This window comes from Diabrotica virgifera, chromosome 5 (genome assembly GCF_917563875.1).
Source record: "Diabrotica virgifera virgifera chromosome 5, PGI_DIABVI_V3a".
NCBI lineage: Eukaryota > Metazoa > Arthropoda > Insecta > Coleoptera > Chrysomelidae > Diabrotica > Diabrotica virgifera.
Genome location: NC_065447.1, coordinates 146,200,705 through 146,218,829, shown reverse-complemented (window position 1 = coordinate 146,218,829; position 18,125 = coordinate 146,200,705). Strand labels below are relative to the sequence as shown.

Genomic DNA, 18,125 nt, shown 5'->3' with positions numbered 1-18,125 from the left:
TTTTTTTTAATTTTTTTTTTTTTTTTTTTTATATTCAAAAAAAAATTTAAATCGATTTTTCTAGAAAACTGTGTATCCTATCGACTTAAAATAACAGTACCTTTTAGTACTTATATATATGTACCTTACTTTTTAATAATCCAGACTCAAAAATGCTTAAAAATTCAAAACAAAAAAGTTATGCAATAATATAACTGTTGTCCTACCCAAAACGGACGCCTATAACCGATACTATTTGCAGTGGTTGGAATCGATTTATCTCTGGAAGATAAATAGGTGTACCAATTTTCGTTTTTCTAAATGGAAGCGTTCTGGAGATATTTAAGACATTACCAGACGCCATCTTCAAATAGCTCTAGCTCCTTTAGGAAGCATTTTCGGACTAGATGAATTGAGTTAAATTGTCTTAAAATTATCTAAATAATCTCCTGTCTTCGTTTGTCGCTAGAGTTTCTGGACACCCTGTATAGTAATACAGGAAATTTTAGAAATTTGATTCTTAATTGTAAGTTCAGCTGAGAATTGCTCAGTATAGATCTAAGTTTCTTAAATGCTTCTCTTGCAATTTCTATACGAGTTTTAATTTCTTTATCACGATTTAGTGTCTAAAACGTGTTTAAAACGGTCAAGTTTTGTTATCGGTTCATCACTGACAATTAGTTGCATAGGGCCGACGTCTTGTTTACTAACCACAAGTAACATAGTCTTTGTTGTATTTGTGCCAAGTCAGTTATTGGAGCATTCTCTGGTGACTCGATCTATTGACTGTGACTAGTGACTGATAAGGAATTAAAGATCTTCGATACTTTCAGCCATAATTGCTGTGTCATCTACATATCGGATGTTGTTAATAGTTTATCCCCCAATTCGAACTACACATTGCCCTTCTAAGGCTTCGTTAAATATTATTTCTGAGTAAACCAAAGTTAGGGTTTCTCCAAAGTTGGGGATAAAAGACATCCCTGTCTACACCTCTTTGAATGCAAATTTTGTCTGTTTCTTTGCCGTCTACCAGAATAGGCCATAACGCTCGCTACATTCTATGAGAGAGAGAGAGAGAGAGAGAGAGAGAAAATTTATTGTTTCTAAAAATGAGTTTACATTTATAAAACACAACGTGGTATAGTACAAACACACTACAAGATACATTAAAGCACTAACTATAAAACTTCCATAATAAAAAAATAAAAAAAGCCATAAATTAGCGCAAATGTCCTCAAAAAATTCCTCGATACTATAGTAACACTTAGATAATAAAAACTTCTTGATTGCTCTTCGGAATACAAAAATATTGCTTGAGGATCTTATATTGAGTGGTAGGCGATTAAACACTTTCTTTCCAGTGTAAATAAATGATTTTTTAATTAATGTAGAAGAGGGAATTGGAAGTGGAATAGCGTAAGTTAGACTGTCCGAATATCCTCTTTATGTTTTTTAAAAATTAAGCACGCTAATTCAACGATATATATGCAGGGAAGTGTCAAGATACCATGTTTCCGGAACAGAGGCCTGCATGATGTACCAAACTTGACCTTGCATAAATATGTAAGTGCCCTCTTTTGTAGCATAAAGATTCTACTGAAATGATGAAGAGAACAGCTACCCCAAAAGGCAATACCGTATCTCAAATTAGATTCAATCAGGGCCACATAAACACTTTTTGCAATCTTGAAATCCAAATGGTGTGCAACTGATTTGACAGCAAAGCAACCCGATGATATCTTTTTGCTTAAATATACAGTGTGTTGCTCAAAGTTAAGTTTATTGTCAATATAGAGACCTAAAAATTTGTTAACAGTATCAGAACAAATGCCTTCATTACCCAGAGTAATGTTGTTTAGATCATTCTTAAAAGAAGTTAATTTGGTTTTTGAAAAATTAAATATCAAATGATTAGCTTTGCACCACTCTAAGATTTTTAACATATCACTACTAATAATCTTGTTCAGTACCTTAGAGTCCTTGTTTTGCCATAAAATTGTGGTATCATCTGCAAATATAGTAAATTGGCCATTAATATCGAGGTTAATTATGTCATTAAAATAGATCAAGAAAAAGATAGGACCCAAGACAGAGCCTTGAGGTACGCCACAATTAATCAAGATATTACTAGAATAGCGCTCATTGATTGATACAGACTGGCATCTGTCTTCCAAGTATGAACTGAACCACTTTAGAGTAGTGCCTCTAAAACCATATCTTTCCAGGTTATTAAGAAGTATTTTGTGATTGACACAGTCAAAGGCTTTATATAGATCACAGAAAACTGCAGCAGCAACATAATCGTTATTTAAGTCTAAGTATAGTTTTTCCATGAATTCGAAGATGGCATCATATGTATTTTTTAATGACTGGAAACCTAATTGGCAGGAAGAAAGTAAATCGTGTTTTTGTAAGAAAGTCATCATTCGGATTTTGACCAATTTTTCTACAACCTTTGAAAGCGATGGTAACAAAGTTGGCAACAATGTTGTTTAAAGTTTCTGTAGTTCCGGCAGGCTGCTAGCAAGAGCAACTATAACATTGGCATAATATATCCTATTATGTATTAATTGTTTTGCTGTTGATTATTTCATTCATAGAGATTCTGACCAATAGAAACCTACAAGAATAAAAATTACAGCGATAATTTTTGATAATTTCCCGTCGTCAAGTATTTTATGTCAGATGTCCTTCGTTGCTACGCAAAATACATTAAGTGACATTAATGACAAATTAATGTTTTACAACTTGTCACAGAGAACATCAAGAAACAGGCTTAGCAAATATTCAGGCGAAGATATCAATAAAATATTAGTTAAAATGATTTAAAAAGACAGTTTTATTCATGAAATAATCTTACCGAATTACTCTCGAACTCGAATTATCGATTTGTTTTGCCCTCGTGACACTTTGACATAATATGTTAGTAAAGTAAAAGAAATTGGTCTGTACGAGGCGAGCTGAAATCACTCTATAACGGCCCTTATGTAACTTATCACTGGGGTCGTCAATCATTGTCGTATTCTTTCGGATAGTGGGGTGGATGTTACCGCGCTTTGCGTCTGTTCGTGGGTTCTGGCGAATAGTGCACACTTAATTTCCAGGTGGAGAAGGGACAAGAAGCACTCTTCACTTGTAAATCATCTTCACTTTGAGAGATATTGCATCGTCTGGATAGTAGATTACTCTTCTTATTATTTCAGCCATGATCAGGTTGAACAATAGAGGACGCAGGAATTTCTTAGATAAGACCCTGTCTTATCTCATTACCAGTTTCAATTGGTCATTTAGTTCTTCTACTTTTGCTCTTGTGTTGTTCGGATAGATATTGTAGTACTAGAGGTGAAGATATATTCAAAGATAATTCAAAGTGAGAATATGTTTCAAGAATTTATATACGGTAGTTGACAAAATTACGACATAAACAGAAAACGCCACAAACAGAAAACGCCACTACTTTTTTACATTGTGGGAGATATGAAAAAATATCAATTTTATGCTTTAATGGGACAGTTCCAAAGAACAAAAATTAAGCGAAAAATGCTAATGCTTGTATACCTTATTAATGCAACCTGTTCTAAAATTTCATAAAATAAGGTAAGTGTCTGTAGAAAAACTCTTGAAATGATGCTAATTAAATATGTCATTACAATATTTTAGGAAGTTTGCATTATCAAATCAAATATGTCTAGAAATTTTCAAAACAGTTTCTTGATATTTAAAAAATAAAAAAAAATTGGATCAAAAGTATGGAAAATTCTCTTGATGTCAGGAAATTTAAAAAAATTTTATTTAGATATTCGAAGAATTACCTCGATCTCTTTCGTGAATCCTTAAAAAGGTAAACAATTCAATCCAGAAACCCAAAAAATCGTATTGAACATCTTTTTGGGATACAAAATACCTGGTACAGGCCGACAAGTATCTCGTGAAATAAAGTTGTCACCGCACATCAACAAATTTGAAAGTGGCGGTAAAGCAAAGCCATTCGTGAGTAGCCGTTAAGGAACGATCTGCTCGTAATTTTTACAGTGTTGCATTGTTTCTGCTGCTCGCGGTATTTAAATTTGATCTTGTTCTTTTTCGTTTATTTTATTGTTGTGATTTTACGTTTTGTATTTGTGTATTTTGTTTTAATTATTTTAGTTTTATACTCATTTTATGCAAAACTTCTTTTTGGAACTCTAAAATTAAAAACTGTAAAGGTAAGTAAATAATTGTAATACAAAAAAGTAGATATACCTAAATTACTGTTATTTAATGGTAGCAATGGTAGCATGGAGCTTAAGAGCAAATTATCCGGACGACCTATTAATAGTCTAAGTCGAGAAATTATTGCTAATGTGTTAGCCTTTATGAAAACGGAAGCTGAAGAAGGTGTCACAATACCTCATTATCGCATAAAAGAGCATGTGGCAGAAGCGGCAGGTGTTTCCGAAAGTACAATAATTTATAGAATCTTAGCTGAATAAACGAAAATTGAGCAAGCTATATCTTATAGAAAGTAGTAAACAAACACCTATATTTACCATACTATTTTATAATATGGTATCCATAGCAACTTCTTTATGCTGGCACTAATGGAACATATGCAATTGCAGGATAATGCGACAATGCTCCTCCTTTTCTTCTTCAAGAAATCATATTATAAAAGAAAAAAAGAAGCAAACTTTCGAAGACGTTGACAAAGGGGTGTCAATGCGTATTATTCATAATATTTGCATATGAGTGGTGCAGAAGTACCTCAGCTAAAATATATTCTGTCTAAATTCAGAGATGCTGGAGGCGATTAAGATACTTTTTAGGAAATTTTAGAAGATTAATTATAAGAGACACTGGTTTCCGTTGGAGAAAATCAAAAACAAATCGAAGACTTCTAATGGAAATATATGACATTCAGAAGCTTCGTATACACTATTTAAGAGCAACCATGCAAAAAATGGGAGCAAGGATTTTAGTTCAACAATCAACAATAGAAAATAATATGGAAAAACTGGTCATGACTTTAAGAGACACAGATTCGGAATGGGATTTTTCTGATGATGAAGAATTAGATACCGAGAATTTCTAACCCCGCGGGTAAAAATAAACTGATTTATTTAAACCCCATTTATTTGATAATATCTACGACTCATTAATGCTATTATTGTTTCAGAATTTTCAGTAATATTTTACAATAGACAATATTATGTACACGTACTTTTTAATTTAAAGAAAATAATTTTGCCGAATTTGTTACTGTTATATTAAAAAGAATTTAAAATATTAAAATGATAATAAAAATCATATAATTATTGCAATATTTAAATATTTATTTTGAAACGTTAAATACTAGAAACGTAATGTAGTTTTGCAATTAGGATCTTTTAAAATAAAAGTGTCTTAATTGTATTGTAATGACATCGTAATTATCTATTGTTGGGTAAATATTATATTTCAATCAAATCATTATTTTGTTTGCCCTTTATTCCATACAATGTTTTAAAATTCTTTATCTGATTATGGATTTACACGACATGCAATTATTTGAGACTCATTTCTTTAGATACCATACTAAAAATACCCAATATTACAATGGTCACTCACATATTGACAACATTGCAGTACGGACAAAGCGGTAATATTCGGATAAACTTCATCTTTTTCTGTCTGAAGGCTTTCTTTGTCTGCGCAGTACAAGACCCGCCCATTTCACGAGATCCCTGTTCACCTGTACTTTGTTGTCCAATGTGAAATAAATAACTGACAACAATTTTCGTTGTTTCTCAAACCCATGTAAAAATTATAAAGGCAATACCTCTGGATGTACCACATACGAGGCAATTCTGAAGTTGGATATTCAGCTCAATTAGGGAACAAAAGCATAAACAACACACAATTCAAGAAGAAGGGAAACAGTATGTTTAAGGAGACGGTTGTGATGTAATTGATATAGTTACATTATTTTTGAACATTTGTAATATTACAAAAAATTAAAAATGGAACATTTTTGATGTCTCGTATTTCCTAAACCTGTTGTCCGAATTTTGTAATTTTTTTAATATCTTGTAGCTTTATCCTTCAAGAATATCGATGTAGTAATACTGTTGCTAAACAGATAAGTGTCATTGTATACAGGGTGTAACAATGATAGTGTGTTTTTTCCTCAAAGTTTGGAGCACCCTGTGGAATATTCTAGCGTATATAAAATAATAAAATTATAACTCGCCTTAGGCTTTCTTAACATTTTGCTTTTTGACTCATTCGCTTATGTTGTATAACAAACAAGTTAGGTACTTTAACAACTAGCAACGTTCTTCATCAATACATGGTGTTTCTAAATAAGTGCGACAAACTTTAACGGGTAATTCTGCATGAAAAAATAATGACCGTTTGCTTTATAAACATATGTCCGCAGATGCTTCGTTTCCGAGATACGGGATGTTGAATTTTTTCTTACAAACTGAGATAGTTATTGCGCATTTTGTGACATAAAATTAAGAATTTTATATTCACCATTGGCGCGCATACGGGTCATATTACCATTTTATATTCACCATTGGCGTGCATACGGGTCATATTACCCGTATGCACGCCAATGGTGAATATAAAATTCTTAGTTGTATGCCAAAAAATGCGCAATAACTACTTCTTAAAACCTACCAAATTGCATTTGCATATCTCAACCGGTTTTAGAGCCATAAATAAATCGTCAGTTTTTAATAAAAATTCAACATCCCGTATTTCGGAAACGAAGCATTTGAGGACATATGTTTATAAAGCAAACTGTCATTATTTTTTCGTGCAGAATTACCCCTTAAAGTTTGTCGCACTTATTTAGAAACACCCTGTTGAAGACCGTTGCTAGTTGTTAAAGTACCTAACTTTTTTATTATCCAACATATGCGAATGAATCAAAAAGCAAAATGTTAAGAAAGCCTTACAGTTGAATTTCAATTTCAATATTTTATATACTCTAGCTAGAATATTCCATAGGTTGTTCCAAACTTTGAGGAACTATCATTGTTACATCCAGAATACAATGACACTTATCTGTTTAGTAACAATATTATTACATCGATATTCTTCAAGAATAAAGCTATAAGGTATTAAAAAAAAATCACTAAAATCAGACAACAGGTTTAGGAAATACGAGACATCAGATATGTCCCATTTTTAAGGTGGTGTGTTAATTTTGATGCTTAGTGTATCTTAAACAAAATATGTGTTGCATTTAATGATCATGTATGCCCAAATGATCGTTAATATATAAGTAATATTTGGGAGGCCTTTAAACTTTTTATAGATAATTCTACTTAAAAATGAACTTACATGATTTTAAAAAATTACATTTTTGATGCTCCTTTTTAATTAATTGGTCGTATTGGAAGTAGTTTAACGCTCCCCTTGATTTGAAATTAAAAACAATATGAACATATAAACCAATCCTGTAGTCCCTATCCTGAAAGTCCTACATATATCAAACCCTGATTGCATGGTAACATATTACAGTGCCGAAGGAGATGGTAATCAAAGTGAAGAAAGCAGTGGAGTTGGGCTTGACAAGCCCTGTCAGCCTTGTTCAATTCGTTGTAAACCTGGTACAATACCGACACTACAATGCAGAGTATGTTTGTGTCTTTATCATCACGAATGTGTAGGCATTGCACCGCATTTTTCTCTGGCGTATGTTTGCAAGGTACAATACATAATTTTAAAGTAAATATGGTAAAAAAAGAATTTCTCATTAATTCAATACATTTTTCTAACTAATAGATATATAATAATATTAAATATTTGGTCAATTTTATTATTACTTGAATATAGTTTACCATACAAAGAAAGTTTACTATTTGGTTTTTCAAATTATATTTACTGGCTAATTGGCTATGCCAAGGCCATAAAGAAAAAAAAATATATTTATTATCAATTTGGTTCCAATTATCTTTTTATAATTTACTCATATTCCTCATCGTTTTACATTCTTTTCATGATCGTCCGCTGCTTGAGCCTGCTGTTAAACTTTTTGTATTACTTTTATAGTTTAGTTTCTTCTCGAATATTACATTTTTGCAGTGTTAACCATTTTTTATTCCCAGTGTTAAGTATATACAACTGTCATGTTGCTATATTAACCTTCCGATGACCAACCTTTTTTTGTTACACGGATGACCAACGGGGGCCAAAAATGATAATTGACAAAAAAATTAAGTTGTTTTAAGAAATAAAATAATGTAATAATAAATAATAAAAATAAATAAATGATAAATAAACATTGGTAAAACATATTTTTAATTAAAACACAAAAACAGGAATCATCATCCTGAACTTAGAACTAAAGAAATTTTAAAATAGACACTAATTTACGTCGCCACATGTTTAACAAACATTTTTTTTTCAATATTGGAATGTTTCTTACATACAATTCCACATAATACGGTACTAACTTAATATAAAATTGCACCATGGAAGGTCAAGGGAGTTCGTCTTTGACCCCAAATTCAAAAAATATTTTTTTTTTTTTTTCGTAAAATATAGGGAATCTTTATGATATTAAAGTCAAATAAAATAATAATGAGTTTAAAATTGAAAATATTTTTGAATTTATTAAATAAAAAATTGTATTGGCAGCATTGGGGTCAAAATTTACCCCCCCCCCTCCCTTGGTCATCCGAAGGTTAAGAATATGGTAACCTAGATTCTTTTGAATTCATCTGTCTTGTTGGTGTCCATGAATAGTCCTTTTTTATAGTTTGTCTTTAGTTTTTATTGATTTCATAACACAATACAGATAAACTTTTGACAATGTCATTGAAAAAAAAAGTGTTTGTAATAATTGCAATAATTTATATTTAGGGAGTTTTATTTAAAACATGAAATAACTATTTAATGTCGTTCCTTGCTTTAGAAAAATTAATTTGTAAATAAAACTAGTAATTACCATTTATATTTCTTCTATAAAACTCAACACTGTTAGGGTATCACAATCCTTACACCTTTATCAGATTTAAAATTGAAAATGAGCATCAATATTTATGGATTGGTAGGTAAGAACATAGTATAATTGTTGCTTGTCCAAACCTTTGCGTTAAACAAAATATATAGTCTCTTTAGTTAGACTAACATTATGTCACAACAAAAGATTTTAAAACTATACGCCAGTAAGAACTTTAATCTAAAAGATAAGTTTTATTTTATTAATTAATGGGAGTCAAATAATTTTGCTTTCAGGAAAATTGGAAACAGTATACATTGTAGCATTAAAATATTAAAAGTCCAAAAAAAGTTTAATTAAAAAGTTTTTTATTGAATATAATAATACTCATACTTGTTTTAATAAATCTCCCTCTAAAATGTTCACATTTTATCGGTTATATGAATGTATTGAGTGATGGCTATTCTTAATTTATTTTAGATGTTATGACTTATGGTGTTATCTTTAGCACTATACTACTTATCAAATATAATATTAATATCACTAAAATAGAGTATATTGTTTACAGTCTTTGTTGGCTCCATAAACCATTTACATATTGTTCAACTTTTTATTGTAAGAAAATTGTTAATTAAATGTTAACTTATTATGTTCCTGATGTTTATGAGTTAGTGTGAACAGTTTTTACAAGGAGATTTCAGTTTCAAATAAATTTCAAATATTAATTTGATGACTTCTTGTATATTGATAGAGTTAATGAACTTTGACGTATTAAATTACGACTTTTCTTGAAGTTTGATTTCTGGAAAAATCCTTGCAATATTATTGTGTGAAAGTGGCTAAAATCCCAAACTACTACCCAAGACTACTACAAACTACTCTAATTGCTAATTTTCTTAATGGCTCTACGAGGATGGAAGTATAAGAAATGATCAACTAATGCCTGATTGCACCAACAGATCTTAAGGTTAAGACGTACCTTAAGCTCAGCTTACGAAACATACGCGTTGCACCATTAAGTCTTATATCAATTTTCAGCTTGCCACAATGGATTGCCACGTGGATTGCAACTCAAACTTCGTCTCAGTTAAGACGTGCGTAGGTAGGAATCGAAAATTATGGTGTAACATAAGTGAGACTTAAAGAGGCCCTATCTATAAGCTGAGCTGGGCCAAGCTGGAGCTTAAGATTTGTTAGTGCAACCAGGCATAAGACATACGTGGTGAAGTGCTGCATACCATGTACATACAGTCCCTGCTCAATTTATTAGACTCACCCTAGAAAAAGCAGTTTTTTTAATTTCAAGCACCATAAAAGTATCTTCAAAGTGATACGGAACTGCTAAATGGGTTAAATAATAATTACTTAATAATCGCGCTATTTAATTAAGTTAAAAATGGTAAAAATTTTTGAAAACTTGACAGATGGTAATAGCATGGGCTAAAAATGCGCAAGGACTCGACTTTTTTCAACTCTAGTTTTCTTGTTAAATTAGTGATTGGTGTTCAATTTTCGTAAAATTTGCAGTGGTGGCTGTTAATATTATTCTATATTAATGTTTATTTTTAATTTGTTTAATTTATTTTAAGATATTAATACAAATATGTTAATTTTTAAAAGACGAATATCTTGGATTTAAATTTTTTCATATGAGTGATTGTAAAAATCTGTTTGTTAAGCAAATCTCTTCTGCTACTGCTCTATTAGAAAATACAACATGTATCAAAGAGAAATAGCAAAAAAATATGGTATATCTTAATCGTCAGTTCGAAGGTTGAGCTAAAAAATTAAAGAGAAACATCCTGTTACATCGGTTTGTAGGGGTCGGTATGGCAGAAATATTTCAGTCACCCCCAAAGGGCAACGAATTTTAAAGAATTTGGCTGTAAAACACAGAATACTTGCCCATAGCGATATAACCAATAAATTAGAAGAATCAGAGTGTTCAGTATCGGAGTCCACTGTACGCCGAAATTTGTACAGTATGGGATTCAAATGTCATAGGCCAGTTAAGGAACCAAAACCGTCCCCACAAATGCGTAACAAACGTTTAGTTTCGGCCAATTTGCACAAATATTATATGGCAATAGAGTCTTTATGCAAATTGGCCCATACTAAACGTTTTTTGAGCATTTGTGGTGATAGTGGGTTGTTTGCTAAGTTCCTTAACTGGCCTATGAGATTTGAATCCCATACTGTACAAATTTTGGCATACAGTGGACTCCGATACTAAACACTCTGATTCTTCCAATTTATTCCGTATATCGGTATGGGTGACTCTTCTGTGTTTTACAGCCAAATTCTTTAAAATTCGTTGCCCTCTTAGGGTGACTGCAACATTTCTGCCGTACCGACCCCTGCAAACCGATGTAATAGGATGTTTCTCATTTAAGTTTTTGACTCAACCTTCGAACTGACGATTAAGATATACCATATTTTTTTTGCTATTTCTCTTTGATACATGTGGTATTTTCTAATAGAGCAGTAACAGAAGAGATTTGCTCAACAAAAAGATCTTTACAGTCACCCATATGAAAAAATTTCAATCGAAGACGTTCGTCTTTTAGAAATTAACATATTTTTATTAATATCTTAAAATAAATTAAACAAATTAAAAACAAACATTAATAAAGACTAATATTAACACTTACTACTGCAAATTTTACGAAAATTTAAACATCAACCACTAATTTAACTAAAAAACTAAAGTTGAAAAAGTCGAGTCATTGCACTCTTTTAGTCCATTCTATTACCATCTGTCAAGTTTTCACAATTCAATCAAAAAGTCTCACCATCTTCAACTTAATTATGCAGCATGATTATTAAGTAATTGTTATTTAACCCATTCAGCATTTCCATATGACTGAATATACTTTTAAGGTGTTTCAAAGAAAAAAAAACTGATACTTCTAGTGTGAGTCTAATAAATTGAGCAGGGACTGTATATTGTTTTGGTAGGTGGCGTCACTTTCTTGAAGAGAATATGAGAGGACGTGAGGAAGTTTACTGATCTCGAATAGCTCATTCTAATAAGAAATAAAAGAGTTGTTTTTAACTTATTTCCTTATTGGATGCTTTACATTGATTACAACAGAAATAAAGAGATTTCTGACTTTAAAATCTACTTCGACTACATAACTTAATAATAGTTAAAAATGTCACCTCTTTCAGTCTCACAAGTTCCTAACGTACCTACTCAGAGAAATTAAATATTAAAATTTAGTTCTATATGCTAAGTTTGTTGTGATAAAGCCAATATCCACATGTTTTTAAAGCATGTTTCAAACTACTTCTTGAAATAATGTGTGCATCCTACGTTATTTTTCTGCTCGAATCATTCATTTAAACAGTGGCCTAAATTGCAACCATGATACTTCGCCCTTGCGCTACTATCACCTAAACAAAATTTATAGTGTATAATTAGCACAACTGAATTTTACAAATTGAAGAGCTTTTTAGATTGGCAATGAGTTGATTTTTTTTAAAGAAAATGCTAAACGCCTGAGATTATGGTTGTTTGACAAGCCGGAATTATATGTTTATCTCAACATATAAATGGTTGTCATATTTAATATACATATTTTGTTCTGAAATGAATACAAGTTTTTGAGTTTCAGAGACTGACATAGTTGTGTTGTAAACACTTTCTTATTTTGAATTAAAATGTTGATAAAGCCAGTTTTTAAGAAGTAAACATTATACTATATTCTATTTTTAATCGATTATGGACTTAATAAAGGTATTTTATTTGGTAAACAAGTAATGTTATGCCCTATGTATGAACAAATATTATATTCAAATTTTTGTGATAGGAAATAAAGTATGTGCTAAATGATTATACAATATTGTACATTGTGTAAATAATAAAGTGTAAACATGCGATTTTAGTATTATGCAAAAATATATTGTATTATTATTTTAAAAATATGATTACGGATTTTAACATTTTATAACTATTCTGCAAAAAATACCCAGTTTTAACAGATATGTTCTTTTTCCTCTTATTTCTATAAATATTAATATAGATTGTTGATAAAAAACTATTCTTTTCTGCATATTATGTTACATCTCACAATCATGGTCTCTCTTTCAAGACTACCTAGGCATCGCTCTTTAACTCCAGAAAATGTTTATTTTTTTAAATATACTAATAGACTAAGAGCCGGTATAGGTGAAATTTGCTAATCATTTTAGGCACCATAAAAGCCTATAAATGAAATAGTAGAACCTAAAAGAAAACGTTTGAGCGCTATGCCGTCACTTTTCAGTGGCACATGTGTTGACAGTGGCGCATCAAATTTTCCACTTTTAGACCAGATAAATAAATTATTTTTAAATTGACGGCATTAAGACGTAAGGAAAATATTACAAAAATAAAACATACAAACTATATGCCGTACAAATATATTGGTCCTGCAACGTAAAAATATCTTCATTTTCTACATATTTTCACTGGCGGAAAAAATTATAGAAAACTGTACGGCATGCATGATTTTAAGTAAATATATTTATTTCAAAGTTATACTTTACTATGCCGTACAAATTCATTGGCCCATTTTGATCCTTGCGCAAGCCTTACTTTTTACGTAGAATAAGATAATTTATTTCACGCACCCTAAAACCAAAACATTTAAAAAGTTATATATAAAAATATTTCTCAAATTATTATGCCGTACATTTTTAATGGCACATGACGTCACAGTAGGAAAACAAATTTTCCGTTTAAGAGTTAGTAAAAAACGCCTATACGGTATTATTGTCCTTTTCAAATTTACTAAAAATTAACTATTAAAAAGATAATCCCGTATAAATATTGTGACTATGAAGAAAAAACCTCGAAGATCGTTTGCATATTAACTGCAATAATTTTTTTCATGCATTTTTTTAAATTTTTGTACGCGTGGCTACAACACAATTTGTTTTGCCAACAAATTATTTTTTAACCTTAAATAAAGCCTTATATATTTTTAAAATAGTTCAACACACAAGAGTGATTGATACAGAATAAGCCGAAATTGTAAAATTAATATTGATTTTTATTTTTATAATAATATATAAAAATATAATTTATCTAAAAAAAATAATCAAGCTAAAAATAATTTTAGGCACCGTGAGAATCTATTAACTTAAATAAAAACTAAAAAATATTAAACCCTAAAAGAAAACCATGCGCGGGCATTTCGTGAAGATTTTAAAAATTGACTGTATCTAGGTACCGCTGCGGTGCAGTTCGATTGTGGCTAGGTTAAGTAAGTCTGGAGCAGTCCATTTAAGAAACTAGGGGAGGTAGTCATACAGGAAGCCGACCCTTGGATAATATTATAATAATTAATTAGGTATATGAAGGGTCCAACTGTGATCCATCCAACCAATTATGGCTGGAATTTAGTTAATAATAAATATTTGTTTAATTGGTTTGTTGGAGATTAAAACATGTAATAAAAAACTAGGTGTTCAATAAGGATTATATATTTTTTTGATATGAATTTGAAATTGTATGTATTGATCATTTTTGTTCAGGGGAACCTCTAGCCACCAATCTGCGAATTCTGTGCACTTGTGTAAACCTGTTTCACATTTAAATTGTGAAAATACATAGTACATATTATATTCAGGAATTGGAATCAATTATAGTATTAAAGAACACTAATGACTAAAATTTTGTCAAATTATAATCAAAATATCGAAAAAATTCAAATTGAAGCATGCTTCTCTCGATACACTCTATAAATGTTTCATGATTTAAAGGCAATATTATTTTTCACATAACATAACTTTCTTCGTAATCTGATGTGAATGCCGTACAGGTATTAAAGTAAAATTGAGACTAAATCATTTAAATATATTTTATTGCTGTCGATAAATAATGCTCCATTAAAAGTAAACGGCTTTATATTTTTTTATCGTCATTTGATGTTGTTAGCGTTATAAACTGTGTGCCGTACAGGAATGTATGATTTCATAAGGTGATGAAAATTACTTGAAAAATCCTACTGATTTTGGAAAACCCTAAAGTTAAAAATGTACGGCATGAATATTTTTGTGATCAATAGTCATAGAATATTTTAAAAATGTGTGGAAATATGATACTAAATAGTACTATAGTAGCTGGGAAATGAATTTTCCAAATAGTAAAATTTAAAAAATAAATAATTTTTTTTTCATCATCAATTTTTCTTGTGTCCCCCTTTTTGTACGGCATTTTCACATAAAGTTTATAAATTTTAATAACTATCTTCTAGAATGTAGAATGTAGAAAATGGGGCGGCCAATAGAGCCTGATACACTGCGACCTTAGTAGATCTATTGTGTTTCCCCTTTCTTTTAAAGCACTTCATCTAGCTTAGTCCTCTTAATGAGACTTAACAGACTTGATAGTGGCCTTTTCATGTACCCTGGTGCTTCCGATTTTTCCTCACCAAGTTCTAGAAACCGCACTCGTGCGAGACCTTCGCAATGACACAGAACGTGTAGAGCGGTTTCCTCTTCTTCCAGACAGAACCGACAGGTGTCCTCTTCTGTCAGGCCTATGAGACTCAAGTGTCTATTGAGTCTACAGTGTCCAGTCAGCAGACCCACTATCATTCTGACAGTGCTTCGACTGCGCGAAAGTAAGTCTGTTGTAAATTTAGCCGAATGTCCTTTGATGAACTGTTTGGCCTGCCTCTGTCCTGGGAGTTGTTCCACCATTCAAGAGACTTCTGTTGCGCCCATTTTTGTATAGCTGCTCTTTTTATCGTATTTGCGATTCCAAAGACGGGTTCCAGACCAACCAGTGGCGTAGATGCGCCTTCTCGGGCCAATTCATCGACCTTCTCGTTGCCACGATGACCCTTATGTCCCGTTACCCAGGCAAGTGTCAATCTGTTTCGACTTCTTACCTGAGAGAGGACACTCAAACAGTTCCATACCAGCCATGAATCGACCTGTACCGAACTGAGTGCCTTCAGAGCCGCTTGACTATCCGAATAGATAACGATGGAGTCGTTATCTAGATTTCGACTGATTAGTTCCATAGCGCACCTTTGTATAGCAGCTACTTCGGCTTGAAATACGGTCGCATATGTCCCTAGACATACCCGGACTTCCATCCTTGGTTTTAAGCCATATATTCCAGCCCCTGTACCTATATCGGTTTTGGAGCCGTCCGTATACCATATTGAGTTTGCCGTTATCGGCGGACCAGTTTCCCAGTCCTCTCTTTTTGGTATTGTGACTTGAAAATTTTTGTTAAAGCTATACCTCGTAACCATTCGGTCTACAGGCATTCCTAGAACGGGGTCTGCCTTTATGTCCTGGTATAGCCTTAAGTTATCAGTTCCCTGCATCATACTTATTGGAGCTTGGCCCTGGATCAACCGATGTACTGTTGATCTGGCTTCACTCTGTATGTATATATGTAGAGGTGGTAGGTTTAGTAGAACTTCTAGCGCGTCCGTTGGGGCTGTTCTCATGGCTCCCGTAACACTCAAGCATGCAAGTCTTTGTGTGCTACTGAGCAATCGAATCGCCCCGGACTGTTGCGTTTTGTTCCACCACGCCACTGAACCGTAAGTTAGCATGGGCCTTATAACCCTTGTGTATAACCAGAGGTTCATTTTAGGATTTAACCCCCAATTCTTACCACACATTCGTCTACATCTGTTCAGGGCCATAATGGCCTTCTGTGTGACTTTTTGAATGTGTGCATTCCATGTAAGCCTCTGGTCGAATATTACCCCTAAGTACTTGGCCTGACTTGTGAATGGGATTTCTACTCCCTTGAGCGCTAGTGGCTGTAAGCCTTGCAATGCTCTTTTCCTGGTGAAGGGAACAACGGATGTTTTTTGAGGGTTAACCTTCAGTCCTTCTTCCTCACACCAGCTGTCCACCATTCTCAGAGCGACTTGAAGTCTCTCTGAAATTACTTTGGTAAAGCGTCCTCGAACTACAATTACCAAGTCGTCGGCATATCCCAGACAGTAAAAACCCTCCCTGGACAGGGTGTTAAGTAGGTCGTCCATAAGCGTAGCCCACAGTAATGGGGATAGAACTCCTCCTTGTGGGCAGCCGCTTACTGCCTTCGCTTCAATGGTGGCTTCACCTAACGAGGACACCATGATCCTGTTTGCTAAGGTCGCCTTTGTCCACTCGCATATGAAGGCATGAACTCCTCTCCTTTTAAGCGCTTCCGTTACAGACTCGAAGGAGACGTTATTAAACGCTCCCTCCACGTCCAGAAACGTCGCTACCGCTATCTCTTTGTGATCTAGCGACTTTGAGAGCAGTCTGTTAAGATCATCCAGTGCCAAGTCAGTTGACTTTCCTGGCTGGTATGCATATTGACGATCGCTAAGTGGTTTTTCCATCAGCACATCGTCCCTAATATACCTGTCTATCAATCTTTCCAGCGTTTTTGTTAGGAAAGAGGATAGACTTATTGGTCTGTATGACTTGGGGGGTCTGGTCCATTACCCTACCAACCTTGGGGATATATGTGACTTTCACCCTTCGCCATGCAGTTGGAATATATCTCCATGCCAAACTAGCTTTAAAGATCTTTGTTAGATGCGGGATAATCACATCCTGTCCCTTCTGTAGGAAGGCTGGATAGATCCCGTCCATTCCAGGTGATTTATATGGCTGGAATTTATTGATCGCCCACCTGACTTTTTCCGGTCTCGTGATGTCGTAGCTAATTTCCAGTCCGCCTTAGTAGGCCTTCTGGGATAAGCTACCTCTACCGGAGGATTATTGTCAATAGATGAGCCGGGGAAATGTGCCTTGGTGAGCATTATTAAGCTTTCCTCCAGGGTTTCCACATACGTTTCGTCCTCTTTCTTCAAGAGGCCGACCTGATTCACAATACCATCCTTAGCCAGGACCTTGTGGATTCTGGAGCATGCGGGAGCCTGTTCGACTTTCTCGCAGAACTTTCGCCACGAGTCTCTTTTGGCTTTTCGGATCTCCTTATTATATTGCGTCAGTTTTTCTCTATATATGGACCACTCCTGGTTGAATTTGGCTTTATTGAATAGCCTTCTTACTAGTCCTGTCGCCAGGGGGGGTACAACGGCCTTCTTAATTCAGATGGACTTACCCAAGTTTTTTTTATGTATTTTGACCCGTAGAACACGAATTTTTTGGGTAACAGTTGATCCGGATGTCGATAAGATTGTTATAAACAAAGAAGTTGAGGAATTACATAACAGCGATTTCTCGCAAAACAAAACATTTTTTTGTATTTTTT

At 33.1% G+C, this 18,125-nt stretch overlaps 1 protein-coding gene across 1 annotated transcript in view; it reads left to right on the top strand.

Moving 5' to 3' along the window:
- LOC114343615 (uncharacterized) overlaps positions 1–18,125 on the top strand; it is a 95,387-nt gene that overhangs the window by 42,768 nt on the left and 34,494 nt on the right. The window contains exon 5 of the mRNA XM_050650404.1: positions 7,474–7,660. Coding sequence (XP_050506361.1) covers positions 7,474–7,660 — 187 coding nt within the window. The remainder of the gene's footprint in view (positions 1–7,473; positions 7,661–18,125) is intronic.